Source organism: Helobdella robusta (assembly GCF_000326865.2).
Source record: "Helobdella robusta unplaced genomic scaffold HELROscaffold_60, whole genome shotgun sequence".
Taxonomy (NCBI): Eukaryota; Metazoa; Annelida; class Clitellata; order Rhynchobdellida; family Glossiphoniidae; genus Helobdella; species Helobdella robusta.
The window spans coordinates 1-24,677 of NW_008705331.1; the positions used below are offsets into that span (position 1 = coordinate 1).

At 34.6% G+C, this 24,677-nt stretch overlaps 5 protein-coding genes across 5 annotated transcripts; 1 reads left to right on the top strand and 4 right to left on the bottom strand.

Moving 5' to 3' along the window:
* Positions 1 to 615: 615 nt before the first annotated feature.
* On the top strand, positions 616 to 1,011 carry HELRODRAFT_87798 (hypothetical protein; the record flags this gene model as incomplete). Its single annotated transcript, XM_009029521.1, has 2 exons — positions 616 to 825; positions 883 to 1,011. Coding segments are annotated over 2 exons (339 nt in total), but the record flags the coding sequence as incomplete, so codon positions are not given.
* A 10,388-nt stretch (positions 1,012 to 11,399) lies between these two features.
* Positions 11,400 to 16,499, bottom strand: HELRODRAFT_180186 (hypothetical protein; the record flags this gene model as incomplete). The annotated part of the gene is made up of 10 exons (XM_009029528.1): positions 11,400 to 11,446; positions 11,968 to 12,193; positions 12,375 to 12,489; position 12,611; positions 13,004 to 13,269; positions 13,748 to 13,815; positions 14,592 to 14,593; positions 15,174 to 15,399; positions 15,686 to 15,915; positions 16,118 to 16,499. The coding sequence occupies 10 exons, from the start codon at positions 16,497 to 16,499 to the stop codon at positions 11,400 to 11,402; spliced, it is 1,563 nt and encodes a 520-aa protein (XP_009027776.1).
* Positions 16,500 to 17,850: 1,351 nt separating this feature from the next.
* On the bottom strand, positions 17,851 to 18,955 carry HELRODRAFT_180187 (hypothetical protein; the record flags this gene model as incomplete). Its single annotated transcript, XM_009029529.1, has 3 exons — positions 17,851 to 18,105; positions 18,273 to 18,502; positions 18,577 to 18,955. The coding sequence occupies 3 exons, from the start codon at positions 18,953 to 18,955 to the stop codon at positions 17,851 to 17,853; spliced, it is 864 nt and encodes a 287-aa protein (XP_009027777.1).
* A 680-nt stretch (positions 18,956 to 19,635) lies between these two features.
* On the bottom strand, positions 19,636 to 21,656 carry HELRODRAFT_180188 (hypothetical protein; the record flags this gene model as incomplete). The annotated part of the gene is made up of 5 exons (XM_009029530.1): positions 19,636 to 19,722; positions 20,365 to 20,369; positions 20,546 to 20,771; positions 20,867 to 21,123; positions 21,266 to 21,656. 5 exons carry the CDS (start codon positions 21,654 to 21,656, stop codon positions 19,636 to 19,638), a joined length of 966 nt encoding a protein of 321 aa, XP_009027778.1.
* A 253-nt stretch (positions 21,657 to 21,909) lies between these two features.
* On the bottom strand, positions 21,910 to 22,963 carry HELRODRAFT_180189 (hypothetical protein; the record flags this gene model as incomplete). Its single annotated transcript, XM_009029531.1, has 2 exons — positions 21,910 to 22,070; positions 22,756 to 22,963. 2 exons carry the CDS (start codon positions 22,961 to 22,963, stop codon positions 21,910 to 21,912), a joined length of 369 nt encoding a protein of 122 aa, XP_009027779.1.
* Between the last annotated feature and the right edge of the window lie 1,714 nt (positions 22,964 to 24,677).

Consider the following 24,677-nt stretch of genomic DNA (forward strand, 5'->3'; position numbering starts at 1 on the left):
TCCTGCAGGTACTTCAACAAACACAACCGCTAAAGGCTCCAGTGGTACATCAGTTATCGAAACATCAACTCCTTTAACAGCATCGTCCACTAAGCTTATATCAATAAGTGACACATCATCAACAGTAGTAGCGACATTTGCTGCAATTTCTTCTTCAACGTCTGTTACATTTATTGACCCTGCTTCAACGTCTTTTTCGGTTTCTTCAGTTTCTACTGATTCTACCACCACTTCGACTATTAACACGACATCGTCATCTGCATCTATTACCCTGTACACTTCTCTTATTGATACTACCGCCGCTGCCATTCATGCTCCAAACGTGACTGACGAAATCACAACAAATTCATTAACATCTGCAACAACAACTTCTTCAACTCTATCAAGTACAACGACATCATTTTATCCAACTGTATCTAGTGCAACTGCTTCTACAACTACGTTATCAGGTTCTACTTTACCTAATACAACATCATCCGTGTCAGTCGTATCTGCCACATCAACAACCATATCTTTAATTACGTTGGTCAGTACAACTGTACCTAGTACAAGTGCATCCAGTACAAATGTATCCGATACAAATGTGTCCAGTACAACTGTACCTAGTACAAGTGCATCCAGTACAACTGTATTTGGTACAACTGTATCCAGTACAACTGTATTTGGTACAACTGTATCCGGTACAACTGTGTCCGGTACAACTGTATCCAGTACAACTGTACCTGGTACAAGTGCATCCAGTACAACTGTGTCCGGTACAAATGTGCCCAGTACAACTGTACCCAGTACAAGTGCATCCAGTACAACAGTGTCCGGTACAAATGTGTCCAGTACAACTGTACCTAGTACAACTGTATCCAGTACAACTGTACCTAGTACAAGTGCATCCAGTACAACTGTGTCTGGCACAATTGCATCCAGTACAAGTGCATCCAGTACAACTGTATCCAGTACAAGTGCATCCAGTACAACAGTGTCCGGTACAAATGTGTCCAGTACAACTGTACCTAGTACAACTGTATCCAGTACAACTGTACCTAGTACAAGTGCATCCAGTACAACTGTATCCAGTACAACAGTGTCTGGCACAATTGCATCCAGTACAGCCCTACCTAGTACAAGTGCATCCAGTGCAACTGTATCCAGTACAACTTTATCCAGTACAACAGTTTCCGGTACAACTGTGTCCAGTACAACTGTATCTGCATCGGTATCAACCATATCAAGTTCAATCATATCTAGTACAACATTTTCTTTCACAACAATATCTACGACTACAACATTTGCAACAACAATATCTGCAACAACACTTCCCACGATGACAACATCTACGATTACAATATCTGCAACTCCTTCTACAATAACAATATTTACAACAACACAACCTACCACAACAACAATAGTGTTAACTACCACAGTGATGACAACAACAACAACAATTACAATAACAACAAAGTCCAGCACAATATTAACTACTACAGTAATAACGACAACAACAGCAGCTACAACAACAACAACAACAACAAAATCCAGTACAGTTTCAACTACCACCGTGATGACAACAACGACAACAAGAACAACAACAGCCACAACTCTACCAAAGACAACAACAACAACTCTTATAACCACCACAGTAAGAACTACGACACTTACAACCACAACAACTACAACAACAGCACCACCACGTTAGTGTTAAAAACAAATTGAAAAAAATTATTCATAGCTAACAAAAATGTTTACATTTATAGCAATGTAAAATAAAATTTGGAATAATGAAATTGCTTGATTTTTTTGTCAAATTCTAGCCAGTCGAATACTGTTAAATTATGGAACCCAATACAACGATCGTGAGATTGCATTTTATGATAAGAACGACGGCTATTACGAACTCATTCTCGCCGAACAGTTTCTATTTGGCTCTGATCTTTACACCAAAGCATACGTTAGCCTAACTTTTGTTTGGTACCGTTCATTAAAAAAATACAATTTTCAACTTTGTTATTAATTTGCTTAAAAATATGATTTATTTTCGTTAATAATTTTTCAGTTCTCCAAAAGTATCACAAGTCGTTAAGCAGAATTTTTAAAACTTTAAATTACTGTGTTTTTTATTCTTTAATTTTAATAAATAGTAAATAATTATTTGACTTTCATTTCTATGAACTAAATAACTTTAAAAATCGTACGTAATCTTTCTCTGATGAACGCGCACTGCAGATCAACGTGAACGGTTACCTAACCTTCAACCAGGCTTACATATCAGTTATTCCACGCCAGATCAATGAAGTATCCAACCTCGCCATCATCGCTCCGTTTTGGGTCGACATTGACTTGAATAATTTTCGTAACTCAAGCTCTACAATTTTAAATGACGGAAAAATTTTTTACTCTTGTATTTCGAGAAGAACACCCTTTTCTAAAATATCTGAAAGTGACAGGAATGTCTACGAAAGCGTCAGATTAGCCTTGCTGTACAACATCGACTACAGCGGCACTTTCAATCCTACACAGGTTTGCAAATTCACGTGGGCCAATGTCAGCCCATACCCGTTCTCGTCTGCAACTCTAAAGGAGGTGACATTTCTATTTTGTTCCTGATGTTTTTTACTAAGCTAATAAACTTAACTAAAATATTATTTATTTTATTTTAGTGCTAAAGTAATGTTTTAGTAATTTATTCATTCATTTAATTTGCTGATTTATTCATTTATTTGAACAGCGAACAACATTTCAACTGGTTTTAACGACCGACGCCAAAAATCGAAGGAGCTACATGATATATTCCTACGAAGCCAACAGCTGGAAAACATCGAGAGCCAACTCGCAGGGCTACAGAATGTCTGACCACAATATTTTCTATTCTCCGTCCCAGTATCTCTACAAGTTTTACACGTCTGGCACAGCTTCCGCCATGAGTCTAGCGAGACTTTTTGGTCCCAAAGGTATTTATAACAATTGAATTAATTTTTTAAATTTTGAAATACTTTTAAACTACAATTGAAGAATTAGTTGTACGGCGAACAAATAATGAACGATTTCTAATCAGGATCAGCTGGTAGGTGGTTTTTCCAAAGCTCCTTCATTCAAAGTGAAACTCCAAATTCTGCGGAGTTCCAGTGTTATGTGTGGTACGAGCAGCAGTTAAACTTAAATCCTCTGATGTACCACAGTAACATGCCTGACTGTCCCTGCACTCTCTGGCAGGCGATGATGGATCCGAGGTTCACCCCGTACTACTCTGAATATTTTTGGAACCCTATCTGCTACACAACTACTTTTCCAACATACGGAACAGCTACAAGGGTTGGTTAAAAATTAAACATTAGCGCAGCTTTTTTAAAATAATATTATTCTACCTTTTAGTTTTTATCATTTAATTTTCTGTTTTTGCTAACTTGATACATACCTAAGCAATGTGTATAGTAACATTTTGACATATTAATTGTTCATTGAGTTAACCTTTCAAACAACTTGTGACTCTTCAAATGATTTCTGGACAGCTTGTTACTTGGTTTTAAATATGATGACTGTGTTTTATTTTGTTAACAATTGATACGAGCAGTTCTTTTGAATAACAACGTGAGCGTTAAATAATTTTATTCTTCTTTTCATGCAGAAATGCTGTTACGACAACTACTTTATATCATGGGGCTGGTGGTGGAGCTGGTGGACGCCCTGGTTTGCATGGTCATCATTCTCATGGCTGTGGACTTTCAACGGTTACTATTCCAGCAACATGCTTCTCTACCATCCAAATTATTATCCTGGCCTCCACTGGTCAAACGACGTCTTACCTAAGAGGTGGTGCTGCCTGGAGTCAAACAATTGTGACCTCTTCTACGAGGTCAGACCTCAGTCTTACTGCTGGAATTATAGGATGCCTTTCGTCGGTTAGCTCATCTACCGTTTCAAGCTAATTTTTTAAAATTTTGAAAGCGTTTTTGAAATTTTAAAATTTAATTATGGTTTATTTTTTTATCCTCAAAATTTTTGTTCACATTAATTTCAATTTTGCTGAACCCCTCAGGTTTCATGTTCGGCGATCCGCACATCACCACGCTGGATGGAACCAATTACACTTTCAATGGATTGGGAGAGTACTGGATGATCAAATGTGACAAAATTTTCCACATGCAAGCAAGGACTGCCCAATACAGAAGTCCCGGTGGGAATTTGATGGACGCCACTATTTTTAGTGGATTCGCTTTCAAAGATTTTACTTCAACAGTTGGATACAGTTCTGATGTGACAGTTCTTCTACAGGAGAATGATATTGGTAGGTTGACTGCTGTTTAAATTTTTGTTGACTGCTCATTGAATTTAACTTCTTTTCAATGTTTACAAAAAAAAATATTTTTTCAATAATTGAGACTCAAATACATTTATGAGATTTTTGAATCATCGTTTTTTCCTACACATTTTTATTAATTTTAAATAAAATGCATAAAAATCGGAAAGGCTGAAAGTATTTATTATTGATTATATATATGTCTTAATCTCAACACCCACTTCCAGTTATTCATAACATTGCCAACGATCTGACTGATCTGCCGACGTGGTTCCAGAAGGCACCAATCGACAACTCGACAACGTACGACAAAATGCCAGGCATCACACTTACGAAAAACTTCACCGATCTACTTATCAATTTTCCTTCGGGTTAGTTAAGAGATTTGCAAAAATTAAGCCACTCTTATGTGAAAAGTTTTAAGGCCGTCTATTGTAATTTAACAATTTTGTAATCGACGCAAACATTTTTCATATTTTAAAGTTTTACGTTCTGTTAAAACGTTGCGAGCGGTATATCATAGTTTTAATAAATAATTGTGTCATACCACCAATTTATCAATACAGACCTTTATTACGCACAACATCAAAAAATTTCTGTAGGTGTAAAAGTAAAAGTTTCAGTAGTAGAAAAAGCTCTGCTAGCCAGCCTTTCGGTTCCAGATGACATGAAGAATAATGATTTCAATGGTCTTTATGGCAAATTTGATGGCGACCCTAGCAACGACTTCACGTACCCCAATGGTACACAGATCAGTGTCAACTCCACCGAAAGACAATTATTCGATTTTGGACAAAGTTGTAAGTTTTGTTAACAAATGGCTGACCCGAGTGCATATTGTTATCTCATTTTCAAAAATTAATTTCGTGAAATTTCCACTATTGAAATGTAGACAGATTTAAAAGATAGTACAGCATAGACCAAAAATTGTTCAATAGAAATACAAAATATATAAGGATAATGTTCGTCAGCGTGACTGTAGCGTGTAGCATTCATAACATTATCCACACTAACAGGGTTGGTTCAGTCCAGCTCAGACTCGTGGTTTTGGTACAACAGTGCCATCAATGAAACATTCAGCTCATTCCAGAAGCCCAACTTCGTTCCTCTGTTCTTGGAGGATTCATCAGCCTGCGTTGTGAATAAAACTGTTGCTACTGCTTCTTGTACAGTTAATGGTTCGTAGAAGTTATTTTCAATTCATAATAATCAAATTACTCTCTTTGATATATATTAAAGCTATAATAACGAAAGTTACGCTGAATTAAAATATTTTCAACAACATTTGCAGGAGAAGTCGACTCCTCCTGTTTGTATGATTACTGCGCGACGGGCAGCAAATCATTTGCCAACAGCACTCTTGAAATTGTTTATTCGAAGAGCAGCCTGCGGTTTGCTGCTGAAGGTTATACAAAATAATAATCTTCATTGGGAATCGGTAACAGATTGAATGATTCAACGTTTGTGCTGCCTTTTTACGCACGCTATATTGTACATTTCTATTTTGTTATTAGCGTTTATCTGAAACATTGACGAACCGCTAATAACGGACTGATTTTTGAGTGCTAAATAACTTAAAATAACGTGAGTTGTGTTGTTTCATTGCATTAATGATGAATTTCGATCACATAAACTTCCACTCATCAATCAATCGCAGACAACCAGGTCGTACAGATTTCAATCCCAACGGAGCCCATTAAATTTTCTGCTAACGTAACAACCACCATCCGCGTCAGTGTGACCGGCCTATCGTCTAGCAGTATGATGAGCATGGATCCTCTGAATCAGACGATGTTTCCTGGAGCATCGATCACGTGCGATGACTCTTCCATACAGCCATGTCAGTACTGGACCTTCACCTGGACACCTCAGTCTAAAGACTTGAAACCGTTCAACTTAACGTCAGTAATAAGAATTTTTTAAAGCAATAGATTATCGTTGTATTGAAATTTCTGTGACGGAGACAGTATTATCATTAATATTTGTATATTTTCAATAATTTTAAAGAATCACTGGCAACACGAATGCAACAGCCGTCATGCCCGCCACAGTGAACGCACTCGTCTGCAACTGCAACGACATGGGCTTTTGTTTGTGGGAGAACAGCACAATCAACAGCAACTTAACAAACTCCAACATTTATCAGGAGGCTGCTTGCCAATGTTTCGAGTTTTTGGCATCTGGTCAGTAAAGTTGGAATGTTTTTAAGTTTTCTATGTCTAACTATTTTCCAACTCTGATGAGCTAGTTTGGTTCGCATAAGTTGAAAATTTCATATCTTGAAATGTAAGCAGTCTTGCTGTTCTTTCATTTTGGGATGTACAATAATTTACAGGTTCTATAAAAAACGAATGTAGACCTAATGGTAAAAGCTGTTTGTTTTGGCGCAATTAATATAAAATTTATTGATCTGCTTTGTTTAATTGTGGTAGAGTATTATGCAGCTGAGAGTTGAATCAAAATTATAATTGAAAGAAATAACAAATAAAAAAATGCATTCAAGACAACCGCTAATAGCTAGCTTGCTTTCAATTTGAGAACAACATTCGACAGTTATTATTTTCCACTTCAAGGTTCCCACTGCGAGAAATCTCCGGATTATTGCTTCACCAATCCGTGTGGAAAGGACCGGAACTGCACCTCTTTGAGCAGCACGCAGCTGAAGCAACTGCTGCAACAAACAAACGGATCTACAGAGAATGGGACCACCACTCCGTTCATCGGTTACAAGTGCAGTGACTGTCCATCAGGATATTATATTGATTACATGCAGCGGTGTTTCGGTAGGTTCATCCATTGATGATGTTTTCTGTTTGAATGTTTCTTCCAATTAGTGGTCTGTGATTGTTTTTCACTTAATTGTTAGAAATGGGGTTAAAAATTTTATTAAGAGCTTGAGCGTTACCTACATCGGTGCGTAACTCACATAACCCACGTATATATATTCTTAAAAAAGACGTCAACGAATGCAACTCCGACACAAGCAACAACTGTACCAGTCCGACAGAAAAGTGCATCAACTTAGAAGGCGGATACAGATGCGATTGCAACGCTGGATATGAGAGTAAGGTAACGGTCAGGAACGAGTCCATCTGTGAAGGTGAGATTTCAATGCAGTTTTTGTCTGCTTCCATTTATTTTCAATCAATATTCAGTTAAATAATAATAGAAATAGTAAACTAAACTATGAAAAGCACGACGAAACTAATATTTACAAAAAATTATTTAAAAAAACCAACGTATTAAAATCGCCGACAGACATAGACGAGTGTAAGCTACAGAAGAGCAATTGCGATCAGATATGCGTGAACACAATCGGTTCATACACTTGTTCATGTTTCCCTGGCCATTCATTGAACAGTGCTTCAAACAAGTGCGATCAACTGAGTACAAGTAAGGATTTTAAATGCATCATCATTAGTTTCCCACTAAATTAGATGAATAAAATTGTATTTAAGTTTATGACTGTGAATTTATTTTTCATTCAATTTGTTGATTCCTGGTTTCCAATTTGTTGACTACCCACCCATCCACCCTCCCTCCAGGTAGCTGCTCTACTTCTCCAGGCTGTCACTTCTGTTACGACAACGTGACGTGTGGGTGCAAAATGGGTTATAAGAACGACAGTAACACTTGCGAAGGTTTGTTCTAAAAACTATTTTTCTGATAATGCATTTATTTTATTAAATCAAAGGAAGGTCTCGGACCAAAAAATGGTGTTAGTGTTCTTGATGCAACAGCAACTGCGACTAAAATTTTTCCAACGCTCTGATCACTATGCAATCCCTCATTTTGGGTTAGAGTTCCGATGAAATCATGGACATCTAATACGCAAAAAAGATCTGCGATTTTGCGTTTCTATTTTTTGTTTAAATAAATCTTTCATTTTTATTAAATAATTTAATTAATGTGATTAAAATGTTCGATGCTATCTCAGACATAGATGAGTGTCATCTTCCATCTCCTCCGTGCAACAACATCACGTCCAACTGCACCAACAAAAACGGCACATACGAGTGTACGTGCAAGGATGGATACTTCAGACTCGAAAGCACTGGAGACTGCGTTGGTCAGTTAACGATGTCTACGATGTTTGGTCATTTTAATTTTCCGGTCAATTTATGTGTCTTTGAGTTTATGCAACTGACGTGATCAAGTATTTTTAATAGTTTAGTTTAGACTGTTTGTTGAGATGATGGATAAGAAAATGTTATTCCACCCCGACACAACCAGCCTGTTCATCAGGGAAGTACGGCAAGAACTGCAGTCGATCTTGCTTTTGCCCAGATGACTACTGCTCAAACGTTGAAGGTTGTCTGTCATGCGCTAACGATGGACTCACCGGACCCGATTGTGACCAGGATGTTGACGAATGCAAAAAAACTGCGGACATCTGCGGGGCGGGCAACTGCACGAACACGAATGGTTCATACTATTGCGAGTGTCAGAAGTGGTATGAACCGATGGTGCTAAGTGGTAATAGACTGACTTGTAAAAGTAAGTGGTTCATCTTTTGTTGGTGTTCTAAATTGTTGAAATTCATATTTTATATCCTTACTCTTAAGAAAGAATGAAACCATAACATCCTCTACATCAGACATCTGGATATAACGAGATATCAAATTTTTCACATGCAGTCATAGACGCTTGTTTGTTCGATTTAACCGACTTTGGTGTCCTGCCGAGACTGAATACCTGCCTGAACAATGGGCTGTGTGTCAACGGAACCGATGAGAAGTCTCCAGGAACCTTTGCCTGCCAGTGTGCAACCGGATTTGAAGGCAGTCTCTGTGGCATAGGTAGTGTTCAGTTTCTAAATTTTATTTATTTGAGATTTAAATTGTTTTTAGGAAAATTCATTCATCAAATTTTTATGTTTTTAAATGTTAAAACTTGAACTACGATATCCGATCTTTTGTTTTTCGCAATTAACAAAATTTCATAATTGATGCAAGCAATGGGAACAACAACCACAACAACACTATTACTAACAACAACAACAACAACAACAATATACCTTTCAATTTGTAGATATCAACGATTGTAAAGATGATCCCTGCAATAAGAACACTTCGCAATGTGTTGACAAAGTTAACGGTTACTTTTGCACTTGCAAAAATGGTTTTTTCGGATCCGGCTGCAACTTCATTCGTACGTTTATACTCAACTTTTCATCCAAATTTGTTTCAAAACATCACTCAAATAATCACTAACGCTACACTAATCTAATCTTTACTAATCCTATACCTTTTATAAAAACTTGAAATCGCAAATTTTGTGAAATTTGAATTCTGACAGAGGCTACATTAGACGGTGCTACAACAATAGGAACCACTTTAGCGTCAACATACTCATCAAAATATTTATCACCAGTGACTGGTTCATTATCGTCGTCGTCGACAACATCTTCAAGGCTGTCATCCCAAACGACCATAAATCCCAACATGACGTGGCTTAACACTACATTGGGTAATTATTTCAACTTTTTTTTATTATTTAATTATTTATTTATTTTTTATTATTTTAATACTGTTATTCGTTTAAATTTATTGCGAATTAATATTTTTTCGTTTTATTTCTATTTATTCAATGATTTGAATGCTGGTCGTTGATAAATTGAATTCTGAAAACAATCACACATAGTTTCTGGCTTAAATGTTACAAGGAGCCCGACTAATACGACGACCAATGCTGAAGGTAGGTTGACTCTTGTGCCATAGAGATTAAATATTTGTTCATGTAACTTGCTGAAACTTTTTTCACAATTGTTATTTTTTGCCATAAATTCTAAAATATCTACTCAGTATTTTTTTTCAAATTATATTTTAAAATTTGTGTATTAGTTTGAGCAGTTTCATTATAGTTTTATACTTTGCTTATTTGTATTTAACTACTACATCAAATAAACTGCAATCAATTACTGTCTGCGTATACCGACTAACTCATTAATTAACTTATCAATTATTTCTTTAACTAATTAATTAATTAATTAATGATGAACAGCCGTCAAAGTGACAGTGATTACCTTCCCGATCGTCTTCTCGACTTTGGCAGGCGCATCTTTCGTCATCATCTTTGGTCGAAACATCCTGCAATGGTGCTCAAATGGGGGAGGCTTAAAAAGGAGGGGCCGATATAAATAAGGGGCCTGTCTGTTTAAATATGGGGCAGGGTGAATTTCTACGGGGTTTGTTTATAGATGGTTTGATGTTGTTGCTCTTTTTGGCAAGTACGATTCAAAAGCGGTTGAGACAATTGTTAGTTGTTTATGTTTTAATAATCTGTTTGCATTGTTAGCTAGTTAAATTAATGTTTAATCAACTTTAAAGGATTTACTAATTAATTTAATGAACTGTAATTTCTATTTAATTGGTCAATTTATAATTAACTGATCGGGTTTCAAACGTTTTAATTAATTGATTCAACAACACTCTTGTGCCTCTGATATGGGCAATAATTTTTTTATTAGCAAGTTATTAGTGAAATGTTCAGTGGCGGATCCAGACAACTTTGAAGGGAAAGCCAAAATTTTGAAAATGTTTAAATTTTGATGGGAAGGTAAAATTTGTGTTAGAGTGGCCAAAATAAGACTGGCGACCTTTTGTGTTTTTTCTGTGCGAACCTGAGTTTTACAGACTCTTAATACAAATGCTGCTCTCAACGGTGGCCACACCCACCCCCTCTTAGATCCGTCACTGATGCCAGTGTCTTTGAATCAATAGAAGCGTACATAAATGCTTTTCTGTCCTCAGTCACATCAATATTTTTGAAGTGGCATAATATCTGTGTGGTTTAACTCCAAATGTTAAGACAATCAATCAATAAAATTACTTATTCATTTCGATGTACGCTGAATCCAATTTTGTGATATCCACATAACTGTGATATGTTATTTTGTTATTAACCGCCACTCCATAATAACTGAGCTTATCGATTTTTTTAGCAAGATTTTATCACAATTTTAAAAAACTTTCGAAACTTCGATTTATTTTGATTCATCAGGATTAATATATATTCAATTATAAATGACATCATTAAAAGTGCTGAATCACTTGATTTCTTCTCTTATTAACATTTATTTAGTTTATTTTCGTTAACAAGTTTCTATCAATTAACCTTCGGGCATTTCGAAATGGTTCTTGCAGACATTTAACCAATCTGATTTAGAAGAAATAAAATTAATTGAAACGTAATAATTTGTTTTTATTTAAAAATAACGAAAAATTTGTAATAGTCAGTTGTTTTTAGCAAAATTAGTATATAATGTTTGAAAGGTTTCTTAACAGGTCTAAAGCTTTTGATATGTGTGTTATACCTACGTGGTTTTAGCACAGCGTTCTCAATAATTCATTTTTATTTGGGAAATTTATCTGGCTAATCAAAAACAAACAAGTGGCTCGGTGTTGGTCCTAAAAAAAGTTTTATAAGTTGAAATATTAAAAAGTTTAAATCTCAAAAAAGTAAATTTTCACAAAACAAATTTCGAGTTTAAAAAATTTGTTCGTCAGTAAAGATAAAATTTTACGCCAGCCAATGTTTTTCACGCGATCGTTTGAAATCTCATTCCCATCCAATCTGACTTGTTCCTGGCTAATAAATATTTAAAATTTCAATCGTTCCTTTGTTTAATTCTGTTAAAATTTAATTTAAACATTCAAAATCGACGTCTAAGAACAAACCTGAATTGGCAAAAACAAACTGCTTGGATAAGGGGTTGTTCAAGTTGAAAATGAAGGAAAGGGTGTTATCGTAGGCGCCCTGCTGCCAAACAAATATCCACTTTCCCCTAAAAACCAGGTCGGTAGCATTCAGGTTGACACTCAGCAAGTAAGGAAATATTTTTTCGAGGTTTGTCCGGGCTTCATCACATGTCCGACCAATCAGCACTGTCCCAGGTTCGAGACTCTGCCGTTGGCGATGAGGTGTGATGGATGTTGATCACGTGTGGTGAATGTTGATGGTGTTGCAAGTGTTCATGTTGATCAGAGAGTTGTTTTGGTTTATATTAATTTTGATGAAATAAATTTCATCAAAATTAATAACTGGGCTGATGATGAAGTAATAACTGGAAGATATTTACACTAACCAGGAGATACTGCCTCAGAAGTTCTGTTACAATGACCCCATGATTCAATACATCGAAATTTCTGAAATTGAGGATCTGTAAACTTTGTATGTCCACTTGGAACAAGTTGATTCCTCTATTCGTGTTTTGTTTGCAGTACTGGCCAGGTCCGATGATGTTGTTGACGTTCGGGTCAGGCACGTAATCGATGACGTCACGACGACTAACCCCACGACGACACGTTCACGTACACCAACTCTGGCGGTTTATTCAATTTTTAATTTTTCCAGTTTTCAGGGCATTTTTTCTCTGTTTGGTTTTGTAGCGGTATAAAAATTGTTTACCCTTTTAGAATTAAAATGACTATCTCTAATATGTTCTATTGCGAGCTACCGGTTAACTATTCTATTGCAATTTATTTGAGATAATTTTTAACATTTCGCCTGTTTAAGAATAATTTGCTTTTCATTTAATAACTACTTTCAATTTTTAATTTTATCTGCCGATTGTTTTAATTGACTGCATCTCTTTCTACTCTGATCATCTCATTTACTTCCAATTCATTCAAATTCAAATCTTTTCGAGACTATTTAGCATTTTGTATTGACATTTATTGCCGTATATATTTCAAATAGTCTATAATCATATACTTTCAGCAGAATACAAGAAGCAATCGTCGGAAAGATTCACGTAGTAAATGGAGTCAGGTAGATCACTGAAATGGTAGCAAAACACTTCCGTCTTCATCAGATCCACTTGGAATGCGAAACATGCTCCATTCGATGCTTGGCAGCGGAAGGCACATTTCATCACGTGTCCTCTTCTATCCAGCTGCCCTCCTGTTTTGCCGCTTTTATGATAAATCAAATTTTTCCTGCTAGAGTTGGAGAATAGGGGTTGAGCTGTCCATTTCAACCTACCGTACAATAAATTCGACCAAATTGATTCATTGATCAAACTCGTAAAAACTATCAGCATTACATTAAAATATAAATACATCTTATGAAGTTGCAAGGTTCAAATTAGAAATCTATTTCAATCATTTAAACTTTATCTGAATTTGAGGCTTGTGTGGTGTGTAAACGTATCAAGTTTCAACATTTCTGAAGCAACTGTTAATCCGACCATGAATTTATTCTCATATTATCAAATGCCTTATACAATAATTGAAAAAATCTTCTCAAAAAATGTTTTTAAGCAAAAAATATTTTTAAACAAAAATATTTTTTAAGAAAATATATTTTTAAACAGAACAGCCATGCAAGCGAGTCATCTTAATGAGATTTTGTGGCACATGCACCAACGCCTCGAATGTGCGTTTCTCGGTGCATCAGCAATTTTTGCTGGCGTCAGGATGGTTGAAAGCATTTTTCCTTCCTATCGATTAATCTCACTCAGCTGTTTCTTCACCATTAAAAAAGCATTGTTCTCGTGAACGTTCCTCTACTGCATGCTTCCATTCCTGTACATTTCATAAACATTCATCACGTAGTTTACACTTTTTGGGATGGTGATTCTGACGGAAACTTCTTGAAAAACCACACTCGGTTCTAGTAGATTATAAATAAAACTTGTAACACTCAGTGTTTGCTTGAAAATATGTGAATTAGTGATTAAAATTCACATGCTAGAATTTTTCTCAATACGGAATAATTTTAAAATATCTATATTTTTTGAAATGGCGATGAAATATGATATCTCCAACTGTTACAAAGTAACCTTACTGACTCATTTATGTGTTTGGTATTTAACAATTTCTATATGCATAATATTAAAAACTGCTTAAAACGAAAATTTGTTAAAAAATTTAATTTAAAAATTTCTTGTTAAGACTAGACAAACAATTTTCTCACTGCACTCAACTAAAATTTAGTTTCACCACGAAAAATATTTTAAACGTTAATTAGGAAAAACATTTCAAGCGTTCAACGATGACAACAATGAATTTAAAATTCTGGAACTACAATAATCCCACAAAAAATTTTAATTTTAAAAGATTTACTGACATTGAATAAAAGAAATAGTTTCGAGTATGTTATAGTTTAGTATATGAAACGTGCAAGTTGTCTTTGGAGAAAATTGCTAAAAAAAATCTAATGCGAGAATAACACAGAAAAAAAATTTTTGTAAATAATGTTTATAAAACATCAAATTCATCCAAAACTATGTTTTTCATAAATTGTGTATGGATTGTAATATTTACGATGACGTCATTTACGGTAGCATCATCATTCTGACCCCTGTCCAATCAGATTTGTTGTTGGCTTCATCCGTGCGTGCGTGTGTGTGAGGAAAATAATTTTAGTTTAGTTATGCTTCAGCGTGTTTGTTAAATTTGTTTAAATTTCAAATTATTGATTTCCCTAATTTAAATGAGAAATAATATAGTAAATGAAATATTAAAATGTTGAAAGTTTCATAATTCAACACACGACACAACACTGGTCGTTCTTATTTTAAGGCCTAAATTGTTAGCTTATCATTATAGTTTTTGTGTTTAGCTCCAAGAAACTATTCAGCTGCAATTGTTCTGTTGAATGGCTAAGGTTGTAACATCCATGCTGTTTCCCAACCATAAAACGCCAGGCCTTTGATAGTCTTAGCTCAACAATTAAGATCGAACTCTATACAACCATAGGCGTTTGATTGATGGTTGGGGAGTTTTTGCGATAGCATTTAGAATGCAAAACATATACGATATGTTAATTATTTAAACAGACGGCGCGCACACACACACGCTCATACATATGCACACAAACAAGCTCTCAAACGCATACACACAAGCAAAGAACAAAAACAAACCCACACACAGATATAAACCTGTATTGCAGACGATAAACTGTTTAGGAAGTGGACTGAGCGAGTTATCAACGAAGGACAGAGCCTTCTCGTAAGCACCTTGCTGCCACACGAACATCCACTTGCCTCTGTACTGCAGGTTCGAAACATCCAGATTGACACTCTTCAAATAACTTAACACTGATCCGATGTTTGAGGATGGTTCGTCACACGTTTGGCCGACCAGCACCGTTCCAAGCTCTACACTCTGGTCACAAACCAACGGGGTGGAAAAGATTGAGGCGATAAGAGGGGAGATTATGGTGGTAAAGGTTATGATGTTAAAGTTGGAGAGTAAAGAAGAATGGTAGTAGTGCGGAGTTTTAACAAAATATGAAAAATAATTGGATAAAAAATAGTTTAAGCAACAAAATAATTTTTTACTTCAATTATAAAAAGTTTTTTATCATAAAAAATCATAAAAAGCTTAACGATAGAAAAACTATTAAAATTTTAATGTAGACGAATAAAAAAAAAGAATAATTATGAATAACCATGAAATAATCTTTCATTGCCAGAGCATTGGTGCTTGAGTAGTAAAAATCAAAATTTCTAAAATCATACAGCAACGAGTTTTTCAGACTGAGTGTGTAGATGTTGACCCCCCTGTTCGTGCTGTAATAACATTGATGACCCATCACTTTCACGTTCAATGGATTGGGATCAGTTGAGTATCGAGATGCGTCGCTACCAGCCCACGACGAGATGTTGATGTAGGCAGGGTCTCAGAAATAAATATTCGTTTTTTTTGTTTTTTTTAATGAAAATTATTTTGAAATAATAATAATAGTTTATTATTAAAGGGCGCGAACTGAACGTTCCTATGCACCCAACAAGAGAAAAAAAGACAATATAGTCATAACTAGTCTTAGACAACATTTTCTATTGATAAAATTGAAAATCCAACAACATCACATAAAATTTACAATCAGAAACATAGAGTGAACAGTTTTCAGTAGAGTCCTTGTGCATGCCGTCGGGCAAGCCACTGAAATGATAACAGAGCAGATCATACGCATCGCCGCTCGCCGACTTTGTAACGTTGATTTGAAATGCAAAGCATGATTCCTTTGATGTTTCGCATCTTAATCCACATCTTTCAACCAATTTTCTATCGCTTATTAGTTCTAGAGGGATGTTACTCGTCAAGAATGTCGAACTTTTGTTGCTTGATTTGGAGCAGAGGGGAGTTGTCTTCCACATTAACTTGTTGTAGGTTCTGCCTGAAGCCGACAGAAAAATCAATGGTGCCAATTGTGCCAACAGCATCAGACAAAAAACATTACTTTTATGGCAGAAATTCTTCATGGCGTGTGTTGAAATTGGATTTAATGAGGTGAATCTGGTTGGCTGGGGTTTTGGATTTTTGAAAGCTTCAGAAACAGCGTGTACTAGATTGTCAAAGATCTTCAATATCCAAGCTTATTTATCATTTCCAAATTTATGTAGAAGTTATTTTGCAATTCTTTTATGTTAAAATTGCTTATCTTTTGGTATTTTTTGTTTAAACAACAATATTATGAAAAATAGCATTGGTATAAAAACATTTTGCTTTTCAAAGACAAAAAATTGCTGTTTTGTATGCAGTTTTCATTCTCGTGATTGCCACAATTAACAATTTCAATAGCAGAAAGTGGGAAAGACAAGACTGGCGGAGATAATAGAAAATGCGCTGTAGCACGCAATAAACATTTTGCTTGCCGTCTTCAACACAATACAAGATTCTCTAGTACCAAATATCAATTGATGGCTAGTTTAATTTAGAACTTTCTTTTTATTTCAGAATATTTTTATTTCCGGAAACATAAAAAGCATCTAAAGGTTATCGCATTGTTCTGATGGAGCGATTATTCATTCTACTTGTCGGCAGTTTTACGTCTGAGTTTTTATGTTCATCATTAATTAATAATCCTAAATCATGAAACGCAACATGGATTATTATTATTTATATTTGCTTGAAACACGTTGAAACATGTCAATATTATTTTTCAGAATAATCAAAACTGTGAGCGTTCAGAAAATTATCATGCCAATTAATAACGAAAATGTTCGGGCAAGAATTGAAATTATTCAACTTGTATAAACATCAGTAAAAAAAAGCACTCTATAAAAATTCATGCTACCAGAGAAACAAATAAAAGTTTAACAGCGTTTAAAATAAATCACCAAATCATAAAATAAAAATTTTTTGAAAGTTTTAAATTTAACTTCTCGATGGATTTCATCATGATTTCAGATGATGAAGATTTTGACATCATTCAGGTTATTGTCTGTATTCGAACACCGCTCCAATCCGTCTTATTAGCAGCTGCGTTGTTGGCAGTTTGTGGCGGGAATAAAATTTAATATTTCATAACTTGTAATTTACATATTTAATAATTTATTTTAAAAATTATTGAATCTGAATTCTTATATGTATTACTAATCCAAACTATATATGTTATCAATAACTACTGAATTTGCAATCCAGCAAGTAGATTTGTGTTTACCGATTTAAGATTTAAAAAATATGTCATGCCCTATCACATTAGTCAGTCATACATAAAGGAATGCCTTTAAACCATATAATTTTTATTTATTTAAATTTGATTTATTAAAAAAAATGTTATTTGTATTTTAGTATTTTTAAAAAGTTAGATAATTTAAATTATTTTAATTTTCAACAACACGATGGAAACATCATACAACCAATATTGCAAAGAAGGAACTGTTTGGAGAGCACAAACTTCCCACTGTCAATGAATGATTGAGTTTTCTCGGGGGCACCCTGCTGCCACACAAACAACCACTTGCCTCTGTAGGCCAGACTGGACACGTCCAAGTTGACACTTTTGAGGTAGGCTGCTACGAGTGCGATGTTGCTGTAAGGTTCGTCACCTGTTCGACCGATCACAACTGTGCCATTTGGGGCACTCTGTTGAGGCGAGATCGTGAGGGAGGGTCAGAAATAATTTGTGAAAATTATGCTAACAATGATTACAGAAAAAAATGGATCACAGAGCTTATAGAAATATTTTAACAGCAGGAAATATTGCGGCGTCATGAATTTGTTGATTTTCATTACTATTAAATAAGAAATACCTGAAGATAATTCTTCATTCGTGCCGCGTCGCTTGTTATTGTGTAGTATGCAAAGTATTGGGAATCGTACAAGGTGTGGTCTTCCATGTTCAACTTGTACGCAAACACACCTCTTGTGCCAACTGAGGAATAATAATTATCTTTCCATAAGATTTCGACTGCGTTTGAACCCGGTGAGTTGCGATTGAGGTCGTTAAAACCCCACGATGAAACGTTCATGTAAATAGGTTCTGAAAAAAGAACGAAATATTTAAAATCCATTAAAATATTTTTAATCATACTTTCATTAATAATCACCACTTACTTGCGCCCAAGTACAAAGAGCAGTTATCGTAGAGGTTTCTAAAGATAGCATCAGGCATATCAGCAAAATGATAACAAAACACATTGCACCTCCCAGCATATGCGGAATTCATTACGTTAACCTGGAAGGCAAAACAAAATTTGCTTGACGTCTGACATTTGAGCGCGCACTTCCCTACATGAGTCTTGTCATCTATCAGCTGTACGGTTGCTACGGATTTGTTAAATTCCAATGTTTTCTCACTTGAATTCGAACACAGCAGAGAAGTTCTCCACATTAATTTGTAGTAGATTCGATTTGAAGATGGTGAAATGTATGCGGAAAATGGAGATGCAGTAAAATGTAGGAAATAAATCATAAAACTGGTGGACGGAAACATTTTTCTATCAGTTTTTTAAAAAAATGTTTTCACATACAATGATTTTTTTAATATTATGTTTCAAACAATGTTTAATCATACGCGCTATTTAAAAATATTTTACAGACTTATTCTATCATTCAACAAATGAAATTGAAAAAAATTTTAAACGCAAATGTTGCGTAACACGAACTATCGTTTCAATTTTATAAAAAAAATTCCCATGCCAGCGTTAGTTATTCAAACTTCAAATGCTTATAAAGAAATTTCAATCAATCAAATTTTTATACTTGTCAAAAACAAATTGATTTTTCATAATACAAATTTTTTTTATTGCAAAAATCTGAAAGAATGTATCGATCTTTCGGAAGAGAGCTTGAAAGAGTTGAGTGAAAATGAATGATCGTTTTGTTGGCATTTTATGCGCCTGCGTTCATTTCAAACAGAAGAGTTTGTCAGAAAAAACTGCTGAAGTTTTGTTGACTGTAGTAAAAATGTAGAAAAAAAATTTATCTATTTTATTTTATTTCATTTTTTAATGTGAATTTATTAACGCTAACATTACTGCTTAGGTTTCAATTGGTAGTCTCTTAAATTTACGATGGGCTAAGATTTTGAAGTGCATTCAATTCTAAATTTTTTTTTTTATATTTTCATGAAGGCTGATAAAAATTGTTCGCAAAAAAATTCACAAACGCAAATTAGAAATATAAGTGGCCTATGCTCATCTTCTTGTTGATGTTATTGAATTCGGATTCGGACAACTTTCCAGTCAGAAATGGTGTCAGCTGTTGCATGTTTGCAATGAAAATCGTATGTCAAGTGACCGTTCCAACGATAATGGTTCATCTATAATATTAATAATAACAATAATTAATAACAACGCCACCGGAAAATTTGTATTTTATCAACTATTGAATATTCATTTCAATAAAACAAAATAAATGAAGCATGAATATTATTGTAGATAGTTTTAGATACCATACACAAAGAAAAATTATTTCTTAACAATAAGGGGATGGTCCAGTAAACCGAAAACATATCCATGGTACGCTTCACAGATTAATAAACACGCCGCTCATAGTTTAATTGCCGATGTTTTTATAAAAAATATAAATGGGAAATATGAGAAAACAACAGAAAGTAATTGAAAAAAATTTCAAGTAAGACCCCAGTAAGACCCCAGTAAGACCCCAGTAGTAAATTTATTGTGCACATCATCGTCGTATGTTGATGTTAGTTTGACAGTTGGGTGCATAATCCCACAACTCAGGATATGGTCTGCATCTTCACCTCTCTCCAATTAGACTTATTGCTCGCTGTTAAAAATTAAAACATGATTTTGCAAAAAAAATTCGAAATTTAACATATTGGTTATTGTGTTGGAATGACGACCGTTGAATGATCTAGTCATTTTTAGCAAGTTTAACCTGATCTGCATGCGTATAGTTAATAAATCAATTATATAGTGAATATTTGGTCTTAAGGCATTTTAAATAAACAGACACGCCTGTGTTGAAATTCGGAAAATAAAACAGTTTTAAATATGTTTGCACACGAGCGTGAGTTTACGTGTCCAAAATATAAAGACACAACACACACACCGACAACCTCGATTGTAAATTAGAAACTGCTTTGTGAGAAGTTGTTTCCCACTATCCAAGAAGGAAAGGGTTTTTTCGTATGCCCCCTGCTGCCACAGAAAGACCCACTTTCCTCGAAATTGCATGTTAGTCACGTCCAAATTGATTTTTTTCAGGTAGGAAGCAATTGGTCCAAGGCCATATGATGGTTCATCACTCGTCTGACCAACAACTATCGTGCCATCTGGTGCATTCTGAGAAGGAAATAATCAGGATGGCTAACATGATGGCCATGATTTTATCAAAACAATTTCAATTTCAGATTATAAAGCCAAAAATCCAAACAAACCACGAAGAAGCTCTTCATCCTCTGAGCGTCAAGAGCATCGGCGAAAATATTGAAATGGTGGTAGTCAAACAAGAAAACGTTCTCCAAATCAAGTTTGTACACGGAGATTCCTCTTCCTATGTTCATGTGATAATATTTGGCTGCTCCCAAAATTTCAATCAAGTTGGAATCCGTAAGATTCGGCGTGTTATCCAGGAAGCCCCATGAAGAAACATTCGGGAATACGAGCTCTACAAGTGTGAACAAAATCTTAATATCTATCAAAAAATTTTAATAAATTTCAAAAATATTAATACATTTTCATTGAAATCTCTATAAAATTATTTATAAAATATTCATTAGAAACGTGAAAATAAAAATGTCAACTGTCAATATAGCAACGAAATTTGTGCTACTCACTGTCAGCCACGTGCAAGGAGCAGTTGTTTTGAGGATATTTCGACACACCAACTGGCAAATCGTTAAACTGATAACAAAAAACATCGTTAGCAGCACCACCATCTGACTTCACGCTTACTTGGAAAGCATAACAGGATTCAGAAAACACCTGACACAGGATGGAGCACTTGAGAACGTATTTCTTCACATTAAAAGGGTTTCCAGCAAGAGCACTCATGTTATATAGCAATGTTTTGTTATTTGAATTCGAGCATATTGGAATATTCTTCCATTGCAATTTGTGGTAAACTCTGCTGGAAAGTTGTGACTGATCTAACCCCAATGACAACACTTCATCCAGGAACACAACACTTGCAGACGAGATAAACAAGACTACTTGCATTATCTTCATCTCGATTTTATTTTTATTCCCTTTACGATGTTTGTTTTGGGTTGATCAAAGTTAGAAAAACTATTTCTGAATTTAATAATTCACTAGCAACAATTTAATAAAATCAATATTTTTTTCATTTAAAGATAAAAGTTTTATTTTTTTACGTCTAGTGACTTTGAGATAGCAATTCATTTACTAAAATTACTCCGTCTATCTAATTCTTATGTAAGGACCAACACAAAAATGCTCACTTATTCACTTTATGTGCATATCATTCAACCGTACCACAGTTAGGATCGCATAAGAATGAACCAGGCAAAAATGTACCTTCATTAATTTCTTGTTTCTTGTTTCTCAGAAACTCACTCATGCTTACTGCATTGTCATTGCGTTCAATATTTTGTCTATAGAATGTTTTATTCAGATGTATTGCTAGTTTTAATGTTATTACGTCAATAAATGTCATTTATCGTTTAATGTTATTACGTCATTAAATGTCATTACGTCACCTTCGTCATCATTAAAAAATTCGTCCTACCATCAACATCATAATCGTGCAACAACAATGTTAACGTCACCATCACTGTACCCTTTTTTATTAGCATTGTTGAGTAAACTGGTGATAATATGATGGCGAAGGTTTTAGCCAATTAGATACTTTCTAGTCCAAATTAAATTTGTCTAATTTTGGATACATTGAAAGTTTAAATTAAGTTTAAAGGAAGTTAAATTTTTCAATCATAATAAGTTAGTGAGATTTTTAAAATGTTATTACAATAAAATCATTTGAGTAAACAATATCTCAATGGATATCTCTTTATATCAATATCTGCAAGTGGCTAGCAATAAACACTGATTAAAATTTACACAAATTTCAATACTACAACGTCCAAAAATAATTTTTTATTACGAATCCTAAAACAGTGCGTGCATTAAACAACGGTAAAAAATAAAAGTTGTGTATGTATGATGTGTATTTTGGGATGATACAGCCTTTTTGGTGCAAAAGTTTAGCTGTAAAACTGACTTGTAAACAGTTTTAAGCATAATAAATTTGTATAATAAAGAACAAAAAACGTTAAAGTGAAAATTCAGGAACTTGAAATTTAGCACAAACCTGTATTGCTTATCACAAACTGTTTAGAAAAGACGACATTTCCATTGTCAAGGAGTGACTGTGTCTTCTCGTAAGCTCCCTGCTGCCAAACAAATATCCACTTGCCTCTGAACGGCAGCCTACTGACATCCAGGTTGACGCTCTTCAAGTAATCGGCTGCTCCGGCAATGTTCTGCTGCGTTTCGTCGCTTGTTTGTCCAACGATCATGCTCCCGTCTGCTAAGTTCTGAAAAGGTTCCAATCATTTCACGTCATTTTTCATGATCATGCTTTATTTGATTAATATTTTATGATAGTTTATAGAGTCCCGCGTTCTTCAGTGCCAGAGCCGTGCTTGGATCATCACTACCGGTGTCGTACAGGGATGTGCTCTGCATGTCCAGTTTGTACGTGTTCACACCTCTATTTAAAGATAATGGAGGGTGGAGCTTACCTGCATCCACGATGTCAATCAAACTGGGGGTTGAGATACAGTGATTGGTTGATCAGTATCGGTTGCGCCCCATGACAAAATGCTTATGTAGATCGGCTCTGAAAATTATTAACAAATATAAACACCAAATTAAGACCCACTATCAGCCATAGAATAAACTTTACAAAAATTAATTATTCAAACTGATACGAGGTATGGAAAAATTCATCACTTATAAAATAAAGAGCAGAAGCTCTGACTCATTGTCAGCCTCGAACAATGAACACTCGTCAGAAGCAACCATGCTGATATCGTTGGGCATGTCATTGAAAATATAACAAAACACATCATATCCACCATCATCATTAACAGACTCTATCACATTCACTTAAAATGCAAAGCAGGATTCACTTGACATCTGACATTGGGAATCCACACATTTTGACGTATTTTCTGTCAGTAAACTCTTCCGTTCTAACTCTTCCGGGTTTGTAGAATTTCGGGGATTTATTTGTTGAATTTGAACGTAGTGCTACGTCTTTCTACATTAATTTACTAAATATTTGGTCTGGTGAGACAATTTTTAAGATCACTGCAGCAAAAAGGGTAATAGAAATATTTATAAAAATTTTCTTCTCAACATACATCGTATAAATCTTTTTGTAATTTATGAAATATCAAATTTATATTAGTGAAATTTTATTTTAAAATATGTTTCGCGTTTCAAAGACATTTAGAAGAAAAATTTATGGGGTAAAAATTTCTGTCGGAAAATAATTTTCTGATTCATGCAACATTAAATACACAGTAATGAATGCCCAATTGATTTAAACGATTTTGTTCACCATTTCTTCTGCCAGTAATTTATTCAAGAATTAATTTATCTCCACCCATTTACGTAGTTAATTTATTCAAAAATTATTTTTTTTTTATCTATTCAGAGTTAATTTATTCAAGAAATCTTTTTTTATCTATTCAAAGTTAATTTATTCAAGATATTTTTATGCTTCTATTCATTTAGCGTTAATTTATTCAAGAAATATTGTCTTTATATTTTTTTTTCGTCTTATATTTAAGATCTCCTCTGCATAATGATGAAGCGGATACGGCGAATCCCATTTGAGATTCGGAAGAGTCAATCCTGCCTCAAATATTTTCGACAGAGTTGCGTTTCCGACCGATTGTCTTTTATTCATATCTTACGGATTGATAGCACATAAAATTCGCACTTATTTTTCTGTTGTTTTCAACAAGTAGTTGTTCTAAAAATCGTGCTTATGTTTCAGTATCGTTCGTAATTTTATCCGTGATCTGTGGTTATTATTATGGTTTAACATAAATTTTTGGTCAATAAATAAAAAACCCCGTATGGTGTTCAAATTACGGATCATACATGTGCATGTTTTATAAATTAGCAATCGGCATGTTTAACTGCTTCACAGAATAAAATCGTACATTGCTTGTTAAATATTCATTTATACGAATAATTTAATAAATTATGTCAATCAGA